Source organism: Scomber japonicus, chromosome 10 (assembly GCF_027409825.1).
Source record: "Scomber japonicus isolate fScoJap1 chromosome 10, fScoJap1.pri, whole genome shotgun sequence".
In the NCBI taxonomy this organism is placed as follows: Eukaryota; Metazoa; Chordata; class Actinopteri; order Scombriformes; family Scombridae; genus Scomber; species Scomber japonicus.
This window is the reverse complement of record NC_070587.1, coordinates 15198766-15215155: the sequence shown is the minus strand read 5'-3', so window position 1 is coordinate 15215155 and position 16390 is coordinate 15198766. Positions and strand designations below refer to the sequence as shown.

The 16390-nt window shown below is 37.9% G+C and overlaps 1 protein-coding gene across 1 annotated transcript; it reads right to left on the bottom strand.

The window, feature by feature from the left end:
• Window positions 1-727: 727 nt before the first annotated feature.
• LOC128366838 (zinc finger protein ZFAT-like) lies at window positions 728-12780 on the bottom strand. Its single transcript, XM_053327606.1, has 24 exons — window positions 12638-12780; window positions 11420-11578; window positions 10577-10726; window positions 10238-10360; window positions 9910-10023; window positions 9526-9669; window positions 9364-9437; window positions 8813-8901; window positions 8494-8568; window positions 8010-8158; window positions 7212-7303; window positions 6856-7004; window positions 5888-6782; window positions 5105-5231; window positions 4694-4926; window positions 4479-4560; window positions 3930-4049; window positions 2890-3063; window positions 2624-2712; window positions 2134-2272; window positions 1806-1912; window positions 1514-1601; window positions 1248-1354; window positions 728-1166 (listed from the first exon to the last, which is right to left on the bottom strand). Exons 1-24 carry the CDS (start codon window positions 12654-12656, stop codon window positions 972-974), a joined length of 3693 nt encoding a protein of 1230 aa, XP_053183581.1. The 5' UTR covers window positions 12657-12780; the 3' UTR covers window positions 728-971.
• Window positions 12781-16390: the final 3610 nt, after the last annotated feature.

Here is a 16390-nt window from a genome sequence, read left to right as displayed (position 1 = left end):
AAAAGAGTTCACAAACAGGTAAGATTCCTGAGCGCTAAAGGAATAGATAAGGCTTGCTTAAGAGAGCTGCCAGTGAACTGAGGAGATGAGCATAAACTGTTGCGATGACAATGAGAAAGCTTGGTAGGCGACTCTGTAAAGGTAAAGAAGCTACACATGGTTGAGTTTATCATTCTAAATCATAATTGTGTTGTTTTGTGGAATGTGCTGTTTGCTATTGTTAAGAACTTTATTGCTACTTCGTTGCCTTGGTCCATGATAAGATGACATAGAAGTTCTGAGTTTTGGGATGTGTAGAGTAATGGTCACTGCTTTGTCCTGTAATTGTGTGTGCTCTCATTGACTACTATAAAGGGTCTGGTGGCCACCAGGTTCCTGACTCGTGTCAAGACCAGGTAAAGGCTTGGAGTCTTGGAAAGGGCAGGACGTGGTTAAGTGCCAGTTGATCCTTTATGGCTTAAGGCCCCACTTTCCTGTGTCCTGGAGGTGTGTGACCCTTGTGTAGGTGTTGTGACTTTTGGGTAATAAATATATAACTATGGCCATTTGTGATTGGCCTTAGTCATATAGACTGAAATGTTTCACCAACCATACATCATTCCTTTGTTTTATCTCATTATCTCACAGACATTAAAAATGTGTTATAATCTAGAATCTGTACCAAGCTGTTATTTTTGATAAAATTGTTTTATTTTCATTTTGAGAAACAAAAATGAAGCCGCTCAACTGCATCAACCTCTGCAGGACAGGGATTTTATTTAAATATGCTTTGTAAGTAAAAAATATGTCACATTATCACAAGTATACCAAGTATTGCACTTATTGTTTTAATAACCAAGTGACTGAAAAATAAATATGATGAAGGGAATTATTACATTCACTAAATCCTGACTTTATTGCTTATTGGGACATTTTATGTTGCTTTACTCATCTACTGATACTCAGTGATCCACTGATCTTGTGGTGAAATGCTAGTTGATTTCTACTGTATGTTCCTGGACGTAGACAATATAGTGGTGAGTGTTTTCTCCCTGAGTGAGGACTGTCAGGGCCTCCAGGCCGTGTCCCTCCTCCACCACCATCAACTGGTTACCAGTTAGATCCCCCTCTGCATTTACCACCATCAGCTGGTTGCTGCAGACTTCCTTCTCCTCAGCCACCTGCAACTTCAGCCACAACTCAATGTCAACATTTTAATATTTTAACCATTCATGATTCCCCAAGAAAGACGTGATGTTGTTGTTTACCTGTTCTACAACCGCAACAGTGCCAGGAGCCATGGCAACCATGGAGGTGACAGCGTTGTGAGCCTCTGTACTGAATTCAGTGATCTGCTGGAGGATATTTACTGCCCCTACACACATGCAAACACACATTTACAAAAATGTATTATATATTACACATATAAAATTAACCATGAACAGTATTCCTTTCAATTGTCTATGCAGCTTAAAAATGATGCCTATTTGGCTGACTAAGGTATCAATCGTATGTTTATCAATGTTGCTGTTACCGTTGTCCTGCAGGGCTGCTACATGTGCTTCTGTCAGCTGCTCTTCATCCTCCACAGGCATGTATTGGGCCTCTACTGCCTCCCCCACCTAGATATTTATGGATATGAAAAACACAGTATTACCCTGAAAATACAGGCTGTGATGAATAAAAACAATTGATAATCATACTTTTTGCTAACATGTTCCAGCTAACATCTTTTTCTGTTTGATTCTTATTTGATTGACTACTTGATTTTTTTGGCTGCAGTTTTTAAATTTCCAAATCACAAATATTAGTTTTAATGACTTTACCTCCCAGGTGCCTTCCACCAGTTTCAGGCCATGTTTGCTTTTCAGGTGGCGGTTCAGTTCCCAGTTGGTGCCATAAATAAATTCACATTCAGGGCACTTCATTCCACCTAAACACAGGTACACAATAAGGTATATATGGTTGTGTTGGACAGACTTTTTGTTCACACATGAACACATCTCACATCTCGTTTTGCATCACACAACATAAGAGCAAGTATATAGATTCCCATTGCTGAGAATCTTTCCCATTATGTCAATTATGTTTTAACAATGCTTTACAGTGTACCACAGTAAAATGAGTGTGAGGCAGTGAGAGCAGATATCAGACCTTGCTGTTTCAAAGCATCTAGGTCAGTCAGTCCTGGTCCAGCATTCTGATATTGCTGATCCGGATGTTTCCTGTTGTAGTGTCTCTTCAGAGGACCAGCAATATTACAGGAGTAGTGGCAGTGGGCACAACGAAACGGCTACATAGACAGATGCAAACACAATGCAAATGAAATATCTGAAAGACACGGCTGAATTTGGAAAAGCAAAGGTTTTGTCAACTGTCAACTGATTATAACCTGTATGTATTGCTTTTTTATTTAGGTCAAGAATGACACAATACAGCATCAAATGGAAATGACTATTGACTCTTCCAAAATATATTCAACACTTGAAAACATGTATATGGTAATATATAGTAATATGGTGGTTACAGTGAGGGGTTTTAGGAAAATTATTTTTAATGATATCTTATTATTCCATTGATATTCTGTCACACAGATGTAGTGGATATTCTACATACTGAGCCTGAAACATGTGTGTATTCTGACCTTAAATTCAGCATGCTGCTCCATGTGTCTTAGCAAGGAAGGTTTAGAGACCGAGGTGAAGTCACACTTTGAGCACTGAAACCGCTTCCCTGGACAAAAACATAATCAAAAACTTTTTTAAATCATCACTTTGTGCTTCCTTAAACATCTGCAAGTCTAGCAGAACAATCAACACAGTCCATAATGAGTGATAACATGAATAATCATAAATATACAAATACAAAATGAACAATACAAAAAACACTGTCAGCAGTGATTATGCATACCTTCACTACTGTGGCTCAGTCTGTGGCTTTTCAATGTGACTTTAGATTTGAACTTTTTACCACACAAATCACAGACGTGACATCTGTCTTTGTTGTGTCGGTTCATATGAGTCTTCAGGTTACTCCTACTACGGCCTGCATAGTCACACATGGTGCAGAGGTATGGCTTCAAACCTACAAACACAGACACAATGACCACTTTACCCGCAAAACTAGGAAAAAGTTATTTTTATCATAAATTTGTCAACTTATTCAAATAAATTAGTGAGTTGAACATAAACAACTATAAGGTTTGACAGTAAAATATGCTGAAAAACAGTGAACATGACACTTTCTTGGTAATTGGCTGCATTCACTAAAAGCATCATCACACTGGCAGCTATCACAGCCTCAGGACAGATGCAACTTCAAGGTAAACAGCTCATCAAGGTAATCAAAGGACTGAGAGGAAGCAGAGTAGGACTAACAATTCACTTTCTCAAGACACATCATTGTTGATTACAGCTGATGCAGCCATGGTTTGTGTATGAAACAATTTCAGCCATGTTGTGATTTTAGCCTCTCATTAGATTCACTAGATCCACTTAGATTCACAAACATATATGCAAAGGTTGCATATGTTTAGTATGTTTAACTTTTGTATCCAAAAGATCAATGGGCAGAGGAAAACAGTCCTTGAAAATGAATGACAGTATGTCTCATAACTTTTCATGAAAGTCTGCCAATCATCATTGCCAGATTTCTTTTTTCATATTTGAGAAAAAATGCCAGCAGTATACACATTAATGATATTGTTTGTTTATGTTCTCATTATTTTACAAGTCACAGCTCAAATTTCTCCTGCAATGTCTGTAGTGTGTTTTCAGTCTAGTCTGTCCTCCTGGAGTGCAGCCAAGAGGAAGAGAGACAGATGGGAGCTCAGATCACACAGTATAATCAATGTGCACTGATGAGCCGAGATGAGGTGCTCCAGACTCGTGTTGTGTGTGTGTGTTTGACATTTGTGTGTGCTTGTTTGTGTTAAAGAAAGAGCGTCACACCTTGGTGGGCCCAGATGTGCTGCTGAAAGTCACTGCTGTTCTTTAAGAAGTAAGAGTCACAGTAAGGGCACTTCTCTGCACGTTTGACCATCAGCCCTTTACCCTGCACAGGCACAGTATCTGTTCAAAACACAAACACACACACGCACACGCACACACACACACACACACACACACACACACACACACACACACACACAAGATGAACTTGGCAAAAAATATGAAATTAGAGTCATCTAATGTACTGATATGACAGGACAGTTATAAATAACACATGTACTAAAAATCAAAGCTGTCCACAGTGTGCAGTATTGCCATCACAATGAGTCTCCTAATAATATAAACAGATGATGACATACTGCAAAATTAGCAGTTGCCTGCCCACAACAGAGCTCTGAGTTGAGTTTCTCTCTCAGCAACAGTGAATACTTAAACTCCAACACTGTTTTAAAGGACAGGTCTGACATTGCTTTGAGTGAACAATCATATTATGTGTGTGTAAGTCTAGATATAGATATACTTGTAGATATATAGAGATGGGTCCTGTACCAGGGTGGGATGTTTTAATGTGGTGTTTTAGTCTGTGCTCTGGATAGCTGTGGTGGCAGACAGGACAGGTCATGCTCTTCCCCTGTAAAAGAAAAAAAAGACAGACAAAGACATCAAGACTTTCACATCTGTCACGGAAATAATGGGAAAAGTAGTAAAATATTTCACTGATGTAGGCTAAAAACATTTATTCCAGGAGAGTGAAAGCTGGTTACCAGTTCCTGATGTGTCCTCTGATGGGCTTGTAGCTTGTATTTGTCAGGTGTGCTGTATTTACATCCGGGATTAGAGCAAGGCAGCAGCAACCCGCTGTGCTTCTGGATCAGATGTCGCTTTAAAGAGCTTTTGGTGATGGAAGAGTAGCTACACTTTGAACAGTAATGCAAGTGCTCCTTGGTGTGCGTACGTACATGGGCATTATAATGGACTTTGTACCAGAACAGTTTACCTGTCCAACAGAGAAAAAAAAAGCAATTTGAACCAGCAGACATTATCTAACACTCACACCAGATAGAGGAAAAGCTCAGTAATAATAATGAGATGAACTATAAAGTCAAATTGGGGAAAAAAGACAGAAAAAAACAACAACAAAAAAAAAACATTCTCGAGAGGTTTCATCATCTCACCACAGTATTGACATTCCAGGTCTCCATAAATTTTCCTGAGCCGTTGGAAAGTCTCCATATCAAGCAGAGTCTTCTGAAGAGACGAAAGAACCTGCTGGAATGCACTCGAATGCAAAACCTCTGACACCTACCAGGAGAAAGCAAAGAATAAGTCAGACTGCCAGGGCCAAAAACTCAACAGGGGGGGAAGACTACAGGACTATCTGAAGAAGACTGGATGATGATTAAAAGAAGGATTCTTCTCAAATGAGTTATTTCAGACACATAAATGAATGAAGTGAAGTGAAATGCAGTCTAGCTTAATTAAATATTTTCTTATTATACCATTCCTAGTACAGTATAATAGGACCAAGAAAGAATGAGTGTGAAATAGTTAGCAGCCCTGCAAAATAACTTTCAGCAAGTAAAATAATAAAGAACACCAACTTCAAAAATCTTGAAAATCATAAATTAGAGATAACATAAAACTGAACCAGTAGTCTAATCCCAGTTATGTCATCCATTTCTAACAACAATTAAAACCATCAGAAATCTAAGGATCTAAGGTGATAATTATTTTGGCTATCACTGGCTTCCACTGAATTTAGTGCTATTATGATTGGCTTATATAACATCAGAAAACAGTCAACGTATTACTCTGCTAAAAGAGAAAATAACAGGCAGATTAATTAATTATGAAATAATTGGTTTCTGCAGCCTTATCTGACATTATTGTCCCCCTCAAAAAGAAATGAACTGCTGGATAGGAAGAAACAGCAGACAATACCTGTATAATAAATTTACCGTTTCTGATTGTGAACTTTGGCCATCTTCTCCTGGAGGTGCTGATGACAAAGGTGCACGTGTGTCATCATCAGCTGGGTGTGTGTTGTCTGGACTCCTAGGTGTGCTTTCTAAAAGAGGGGTGTGAATTTCCTGTGATGGTAAAAAGCTTTGTGTGTTCTCCTCATGTCTTTTATCCTGCGACTTCTCCGCTGCTGTCACTTCAGACCAATCAGAAGACTCAACGAGCTCTTCCTCCTGTCTGTCAGAGTGTGTTGTGGTTTCTCTGGAAATTGATTGATGCAGCACTTCTTGGGAAACTCCTTCTTTTCCCTTCTGTCCCTCTGTCACTCGTTGTTCCTCTGTGCTTTTGTCCTGAGATTTAGCCTCCTCCCTCTCTTGCTCCCTGTCTTCCCCTCCTGCTCCTTGCAGCTGCTCCCCTTCTCCATCTCTCAACTCCTCCCCTCCTACACCCTTACTTAACCCTTCATCCCTCCTCTCATTTTCATGCTCAACCCCATCCTTTTCATTTATCTCTCTCTCTGTATTCTCCCTCTCTTCATCTCCCCACATGCTTCCTCCTGGTTGCATCAGATAGAAGCTGCTGTTGATGCACTCAGTAAAAGCCTGCTCTTGGTCCAGGTCAGGGTGAGACTCTTTAAGGTGACTCTTTAGTCTCTGAGAGCTGACAAACTTCCCGTCACACACAGAGCAGACGTATAGGAAGGGGTGTTTTCTGACATGAGCAGCAAGGGCAGCCAGCTTGGTGGCAGCATGGTCACATAGCAAGCAGGCAAAGGGCCGCTGAGGGCCGTGGACCAACAGGTGGCGCTCCCGCTCAAGCTGGTTCTTAAAGCGTCGATTACAGGTGGGACAGTGGTAGAGGAGCTGTCTGAGGCCCTGACGAGTTTTTAGCCTAGACGAGAAAAATAGATTAAAATGGCAGCTGGTGGGTTAAATAGATGGATAGGAAGGTAAAATATTTATACCTCAGTTGTTGGTAGCTCTGGGAGACAACAGGGTCTTTCAGGTTATGCCGTTTCTCGATATGTTTCAGCAGGTTCTTCACATCCGAGTACTTTTTTTGACAAAAGCTGCAGTGCTGTTTCACCTTCAAATGGACTCGCTCTATGTGGACCTGCAGGGTCAGAAATGCAAAATTACAACCAGGAAAACAGTGTAGCTTCACATTCAAAATAAGTTCAATTCATTCATATGTAGAAATCATAAACAACTGAGATAGATCTAAAATCACAATCACAACATAAAGCAACATCACTTGGATTTTCTAAGTGTTGGGCCAACTGCATTTAAGCTACAGTTTAAAAAATAAAAGTTATAAGACCTTGAGGTGTCCTGGGCTGAGGCAGTTGAAAGGACAGTGCGGACAGCTAAACTTCTCTCCTGTGTGCTTCCTCAGGTGAACATTCAGGTTGGCTTTAAAAAGTAAAACCAAGTAAGTAAACTGACAGTACAGGAATACAAAAAATATCACAAACGCATTTTTAAAAATCATTTTGAAATCTTAACGTTGCAGAAGTTACCAGGCTCTGCTATATGTTCTACAAATAATTTTGCTTGCAGTAATTTATCATTGCCTGTTCTCTACAATTAGTATTGTATTCCTCAGGAGGATCACTAGTCTTATCCAAACTTATATACAATTACAATCCTGAGCAGTAACTATGTATGTAATATTCAATTGAACAATAAATATATAGTGAGGTCCCTGAAAAGTTCAATTAGAAACAACTGTAAGTAAGTTGTATTTAGGCCGCCCTGTGATCAAGGACTTAAAACTGTAACCTTAATCCTCAACGTCGCCAATCCCAAATCCAGTCAGGAACTCCTTCCTCCTTAAATTCCTGTCATTTCTTGGTATGACGATAGATGTAATATAGTCATAAAATGCCCCCAAAAATATTTTTTTAAAGTTATATAGTTGGATTAAAAAGTGTCTGCCAGTACTTTTGAAATTGGTGTTGCAGCACTGGTGAAATCACAGAGATAACAGGTAGTATTTTGTGATAGGTGTTATTCTATTATTATACTAACAAATTGATTATGTGCAACTTCTAAAAGCTGAAATCGTAATGTGGACTACAGCACAGTTTCCCCTGTGTACCAGTGAGCTTGGGTTTACCTTTGATGGCTGATGCATAGTCACAGTGTGGACACTGGAATGGTTTCTCCTGGGTGTGTGTCCTAAGGTGGGAGATCAGCGAGTGTCTGAACTTGAAGATCTTATTACAGAACTCACAGGCGAAGATCTTCAACTGGCTCTGAAGTAAACTGGGAGACACAGAGTAACAATATTACATTCACCAGTAATGACCAGTGTCATTATTGCTGCTACTGTGGAAGTGGAAATTGTTTAATTGTTTAATTAACTAAACTATAACTTCTTCTGGCTCTAGCCTGCACACATAATGACAATGCAGATTAGCAAAAAAAAAAAACTTTTACAGCTCAAAAAAAGACAAACATCTCTTTATATCTCACATTTATTTACAGTGTTGTGAAGCTTGTAGCCTACACAAAAGTACTGAGCTACATTTAACGTCAAAACACAGTGACAAATACTGTAAAATAAAATTGAAACATTTAATGAAATATTCATACAGTACTTGGTAGCATCTTGCTTGATAGAATATTCCTGGAAGCCTCTGCTGGCTGTTGTTGTTGTGGAGGCTGGATTAGAACTGGAGCAGAAAACAAAGGGATCAGACTGCTGACAGCAGATAACAGGGGTAGATCAGACCGCTACACGCAGAAAATCCTCTACATAATGATTCATAGTTGATATGTCAACTTTACAGTGTGTTTCAGCGTTTAATTTGTTCATACTATGAACTATGAATTATGCATCAATGTCACAGTTGCTTTTTTCTACCAGTTATTATTACAATCAAATATAAAATAGGTTGCCATTTTCCGTTATATTACCTTGGCTCCTGGTCTGTTTCAGGGTTATCTTCACAGGCTGTAGATTCACTTGCAACGTCCTGTCGCTGACTTTGGAAGACTGCAGAGTGCTGAAGGCCCCAAAAAATAAATTAATTAACCAAAATAATAATATTAGGATGCATTGATAAATTAAAACCAAATACATATTATGTAATATTAACAGACTATAACGAAACACAGAATTACATTTGTGTTAAGGAAGATTTTTCTATGTAATTTTTCAGTAGATAGTAGTTTCAATGAAAGAAAGTGCTCTTTGTGAGTTATGTTGTTATTGCTGTTTTTGGAAAATGATGCTGCTGTTAAAAATTTTAAATGTAAATTTCTGTAAAACAGAAAATTGCCTTCAGCTTCCACTGTTTCGGGTGGTGGGACAGGAAGAGATAAATAATCAAAAACTTCGAGAAAAGTACACTAAAGCTATGTGTACAGTAACATACCACTAGAGGTATGTTACTGTGAAAACAGAATATTTATTTGTAAGTTGGGTGCACAGACCCTTTAAAGTTCCTGCTTTTTCCTGGGCTCACCTGAGGCTCGGCCTGAACGGCTACACACTCTGTTTCTCTTGAAATGTCCTCCACTGGAACCATTTTAGAAACACCTGTTGAATTAAAGTTAACACATATAAAACTTATTTTGTTAGGCAACATGTAAAGACTAGCTCAAAACAAAGCACACTTCACACTGACCTGGGATTGTTTCATCTTCCTTTAGAACAACACTGATGACAGACTTTTTGTTCCCTGTGGTAAGGCCTCCTTCTTTGGAGATGCGGCTTCGGTCCTCAGAAAGCATCCGACTTCTCTTATTGGTTCTCTGTCCATTGCCCCCACCTAGCAGAGAGAGAACAGGAAAGGGTCAGACTGCAGATATAAAAGTAAACTTAACCCTACTAAACAAAAACAGGGCTGCAAGTAACACTGAGTACTGTAGACATCAAACATATGTCCATCACAGTCTTTCACAGTTCATCACAGATCACATGTAGTGTTGATTTTAGAGCAGCCAGTGGGGGTGTGTCCCACTTCACTTCACATCAATGTGAAGAAACCATGTCCTTATCTTAAACTAACCTTTTTCTCTCACAAGTCCTGGTCCTGCTGGGTTTTGCTGCATTTGATTTTGATCAGCTCCCCCAGGGTCCAAATTTTCAGAATCTTCAACCATTGTTCCACCACAGATGCTCCCTGAAAATGATGTCTAATGATCAGAATCATCTGAATTGCCAAGTAAAATATATGGATGTAAGTGACATTCCTCTACAATATCTATAGTTCAGACAGTAATAAAACAGTGATGAACCTGTAATTATAGTAACATCCCCCCTCAGACCACCCCAAATGTGGGTTTCTATTCTTGGTGCTTCTTTTCCATTACTGTCTTCTCCTTCTCACTCCTTACCATTCTCTTCTTCTTCCTCCTCCTCTTCTCTCAGACAGATGTGTTTGAGGATCTGTCGTCTGTTCCTGAACAAGCGATGACAGTCTCTACATTCCAACCCCGATATCCCATTATCATTTTCACCTAGCAGTGGAAAGGGTCAAAGCATCGGTGTGTCATGTTTTGTCAAATTACTAAAAACATTACAACTTTGCTTGAAAAACAGCAACACTCCAGAAAAATACATTTATTGACTCATATTTCCTCTAACAAAAATGCAGAGGATGCTTATCCTGTCTTCTCTATGTAAACATAAGTATTATGGAAAACAAGAAACACTACCACCCTCCAGTGATTTACCTTGTCGGTCTGCCTCCTCCTTATTCCTCTCTTCTTCTCTTCGAACTTTATCCTCTGTAGAATGGGTGGAGTCAGCCTTGCCCTCTGTCCAATCTGCGCGCTTCTTTGTGGAGCCTTTTGGTCTACCTCGCTTTCGCTTCACTGGGCTCTCTAAAAGCCAACAAGACAGCAAAACAGAGAGCTGGATAAAGTTGGGTTTGTTTCATTGTTATTTTTACCAACATATCCCCTGAACAAGAATTGTAGCCAAATTACACTACAGTTAAGTGTAGTCCAATGATCTGGTAAAATTCAATGTCAACCAGAGGCCATGTGACAGAGCCATAGCATTGATCATCTGTTACAATCTTTTTAAGTCTTTATTCAATGTTCACATCTTTATTCTTTGCTCACCATTGGACCTATAATTAAGTACAAGTCCAATGTATCCCTGCCTTTGTGATTATAGGGATTTGTTACTATGTTATAAAATATGTTTTGTTCATGCTGTTTAAGAATCAGTCAAATTGTATTTGTACCATACAGGTTAGTGCAATCAAATGTAAGTAAACAGTACAATGTGAGACTGATGCACCCTAGAAATAAAAATATATGAAATTGTTATAAGATAAACATAGATTGAAGAACTATAATAATAATAATAATAATAATAGAGTGAAATAAAATTGAAGTTAAAAAAAAGTTAAAGAAAACCAATAAAGCTGATAACAGGGGAAAACACTATTAGTTAGATAAACTAACATTTTCCAAAATGAATACAATAAAAAAATAAGTTAATAAAATAAAGTAAAGAATGCCTATAAATCATCCTTCATCAAAATCCAGGCAAAAGAGTACACTTACCTGACAGGTTACCCGCAGGCTCTGCTAAAAGGGGCTGTAGTGCAATGATGATGTCATCAGGAGGCTCCTGTTGTGGGTGCAGTTGTGAGCAATGGGTCAACAGCAGAGGGCGACTGGGAGAGAAGAGGTTGCACAGCCGACACATAAACACAGAGCCAGCTGGAGAGGCCGAGAAAAAAGGTGGCAAGAGATAGAAACAAAAATAGGAATTGTAAGTGACAGATTAATGTAATTTTCCTGCTTCAAAAACAGTGGAGAAAATTGTTATTTGGAGGCATTTCTTCATCCTGATATTCCAGAAACCTCCAACATCTCATGGAAACTAATCTTTCTTTGGCATGATAGGATCTGTTAAATTTAAGCCAAGCAGACAACTGAATAAAAACTGCTTCAATTTGTGTCACAACAGTATAATCTTAATCTATAGTACATTTTGAAATTTAAGAAATACATTTTTCCTTTCTTTCTATTTTGTTTTTTATTTTGTATATGAAACAGGAATTGAAGGTACAAAATTAAGAAAAATGGCACGTCCTGCTCAGAGATAGCTGATGGAGGATGGCATATTTAAAAAAGATTCTTTAAATTGTTCAGTTTCACTTTGTGATTTGGCCTCTATGGTTTTACAGTGCACCTTTTATGAATCAGGATGTTTTAACTGAAATTAAATGTTTGAAAATAACACTATTATTCAACAGTCTTGTCGCACCTATGCCCTTGATGGATGACATGGGCAGACATTTAACAGCACAACAGAATTAGATATTGAATACCATCTCTTTTTTTACAGGAGGATGGAAACAGGTTGTTTGAATTATGCTAATTTATAACATCAGACAGCTGCTCAAACAGTGACAGAAATCCCACCGCTTCGCAGCTAATACTAAGATCAGACTAATGTGAAAATATGAGTTAGCACATCTTCTGAGTACTAATTGGTGTAATATTTACTTCTTTAAATTAGGTCTTTATTTTACCACACAACTTAATGCAACCTCAAAGCTTTTAAACTCTGTCACGTTAAGCTGTGTAGACACATTTACTGCATGTGAAAAGTCTTCATATAAGCGTGAACACCAATTAAAAGACTGTAAATCCCATCAGAAACACATTTAGAAAGAAGTTTTAAACTAAACGCGTTTGTTTATTTTGATTTGGCCCAAGCTAACGTGAAGACCCGAGAAACATATTCGAGTTGAAGCTAGCTCAAATTCTTACCTCCTTTCTGTCCGTCCATTTTCTCCAGCGTCTGGACAGCAACATATACTCATTTATCGATAGACTTGAGGCATCACACAACTGAATATAATGACTGAAATAAGATTTTGAGCCTAATTTTTACTTTACGTACATATAATTTTCTGACGAATCTGCGACACAAGTCCTCCCGAGTAGCGGATGTGGACAGGACTTGGCGGTGCTGCAGCAGACAGCGCTGCATGTGGCGGGAGGATGGTACTGCAGCTGAACGGTGAACTACAGCGTGCCCAGTAGTTTTGCCCACAGAAACACATTTTGGCCAGCATTTCTTCCACTAACGTTTTATTCATTTATTTATTTATTTATTTACTTATTTATTTATTTAGTCATTCATTCATCCATTCATTTTTAACTTCTTAGGTCGACACACTGTGTCATAGAATGAAACAAGTACTGTCAAACATTTTAAAGTCTATGATGAAAAAAATACACAGGTCATATGAAAAATGCACCATATATTATATGAATGTAGCTACATAACGCAAAAGTTAAACAGTGCCTTAAGCTTTCTCAAGCATACTAATCCAAACATTTTTTCTATGCCTGTGAGTTTTTCTTACTAAATTTACATTTGTGTGGTGGGAAAATCATTTCATCAATAGGAAAGAGTTGCATCTCCATTTTAAATCATTGATAATCATAGCATCTTAACAATGCATTATAATACTGGTGACCAAAACAAAATGGTTGATGATGGCAGATTTGAAAAAAGCCCTGGCAAAGCATTATAATAAAAATAGGATACTGTTTCATGTCACAGATTATGGATTCAGTAAATTAAAACTAGACTCCAGTGTCATTAAAAAGGTATTGGAACAAAAAGTGAGACAAATGTTTATGAGCAATACAAATCAAATTCTGGCAAAACCCAAATGTTTTCGAAGTCGGTTTTACAGATAAACTGAGTGTATAACTACACTATGAGGGAAACTACACAAAAGCCTGTGGGTGGCGACCTTAGGCTGAGTTATCCCAGTCTTACTACTTAAGAGCAGTGCAAGGAGATTAGTATTAAAAGTATTGTAAAAAGCAAGATGATTATCTTGATTTGATACAAGCTAATTGATTTCTTGATTTGAAGAAAGAACCAGATAAATACAAATTACATACTATTAATTTTGTTTTACAATCAATTCAGCAAAACACAGGTCAGTGTGTGAACTTTTACCTTAGATCATAGGTCAATAATCAAACGCTGAGGCCCATTGATGCTCTCTGTTTGAATGTTTGAAAGTTAATAAAATGCAACAGTATTTTTATTGATCACACTCAGAATCTGAAAATACTCAAACTAAACTCCAGTTCTTGTGACAGCAGTAGTTTTCAGCATGGAGCTACAGTAGTTAAGGAAGGAAAAACATTGAATTTGTTATTTCCAAATTAATTTTATTGGGCATTCTTTCTCAGGGAATGGTTTTAACCAATTCTGTGGTTTTGGCTGTTATATTTGATAGATAGATAGATAGCCTTTATTGTCCCATGGGGAAATTCGTCTTCACAATCTGTCAGAAACACCACCAAACATTGAACAATATACATACACACACACACACTGTGCAAACACCACCAAACATTGAGAAACATATGAATACACACACACTGTACAAACACCACTAAACATGAACAACATATAAATACACACACACCACCAGACATTGAACAACCGACATATATCACACTCAGGAGGGCTGGGTCCATATGGGGTTATTGGGGGAGGTTATTGAGTGCTGAGATGGTAGACGGGACCAAGCTCTTGCTGAAGCGTGCCCGTCTCCATCTCAGAGTCCTGTATCTGCGACCAGACGGCAGCAGTGTGAAGTGAGGGTAGAGAGGGTGATCCAGGGGGTGATCCAGGTCGTTAGTTATTGTTTGTGTGAGGCGTATGACTGCTCTGTGCTTGAGCTCGGTGAGGTTGGGTGTGGGATGGTTAATGATCTAGGATGTGGTGTATGTTATTTTTGTCAGTTTGTTTCTGTTAGTGGTGGACAGCATGTTATAGAAACAGAGTTAACAGTACAGGAGGATGGGTTGAATGATGCTGGTGTACAGTAGTGACAGAAGGTGGGGGGCAACAGAGAGGGCACGGAGTTTGCGGACGGCATGGAGTCTCTTTTGGGACAGTTTGTGATTTTGTCTAACATTGTATGTTTTATCACTTTCAGAAGAATTTAACTTTATCAAGCGGCTACATAAAGATCCACATTGGAATTGTAAAACTGACATGAACAATATTAAAATATAGGAACAATGACAAAATCTTTTATTAAACAATGCAAGAAATTTACAGACATAGACATTTACAGGATTTTTTCATTAGAAAAGTGTCAGCCAGTCCCAGTGATCAACAATAGTTTAGGCTACCAAACACACACACACACACACACACACATAATTCAAACAAACGCGCACACACACACACACACATATGAATAAGTAGTCAAAACTGTAGCCAGTTTATGTAGTTTGTATTACACTCCCCTTTCCCTTTCTTTCTAAATCTTGCCTGGGGAGTTTTTATTTTCTTTAACGCTGATTTGACTTCCTCTGCTTTCATCTCTTTCCCACAAAACTTTGTGGACATCAGTTCAGGTTGAATTATTTAATTCATATTTTACTACACGTGATGGGGAAAAACAACAAAGGAGACAATCATAAGCAACCTATAATACATAAAAAGTGCATGCTCTATCATCAGCTGAAACAGTTTGAAGGGTAATGAGCTCTGCAGTTGTATACATGCATTATATAGTAAGTAAACTCAGTTGCAAAAGAATATATATAAGAGACTGTAACCAAGTCTAAAAGTTGTGGTGGTCTACAGCAATAGTAATTCAATCCAATATTTATACTAAGAACAATATCCATATACCAGGTCAATAAAGGATTAATACTGAGAAACTGTCAATTTCAGTGCTAGTGGGTGCCTTCAACTGCTGATATAATGGAAATTTTTAAAGACAATTGTAATCCCTGAAATAATAAAAATATAAAATCTTTGCACATTTTTGTAACTCATGAACTGTAGGAGTGGTTTACCCTGCCAACCTTATAAGGGTGAATAGCTAATTTACATTCCCCGTTTAATATTATTTACATGTAGTTTACACCTCTGTCAGTTTTTAATGTATGTAATGTATGATTACTCTCAAATTATAATTTTTTCCTATTATACATTTACTTAATCCTGGTTTGAATCAGCTGCTGCTAACAAAGACATTTCTTTCAGTGGATGTCAGTAAACAGAGCATAATCAATTGCACACTGATATGTAAACAAATAACAAAATAGTAAGTGTGAAAACCAAAGTGAAGGCTTCTTGAATTGTGAGAGTTGACGTTCATGCAGAACAAAGATGAATAGCAGAAAAGAGGAAAATGAGCTCTGACATAAGTCTAAATTATGTTTTTGTGCCAAAAACAAAGAAACCATTAATACTGCATGTAATTTTTACTGAATATGTGCACAATATCTGTACTAACACGATAAAAAAATAAATGTGTAATTTTCTCAAAATATCAGGTATGATCTGAAATTTAAAGAAGACCAATACATCAGTACAGTATTGGCCTTTTTAAAAAACATTCAACACCAAATCTGTTCAGACACTCTGGTAATTCTGTGGGCACATACTTGCACCATAAATTAACAAGAATACCTTGTCTTCCCTTACTTGACTTCCTGTCTCTTATTAAACTACGTAATAAAGCTTGA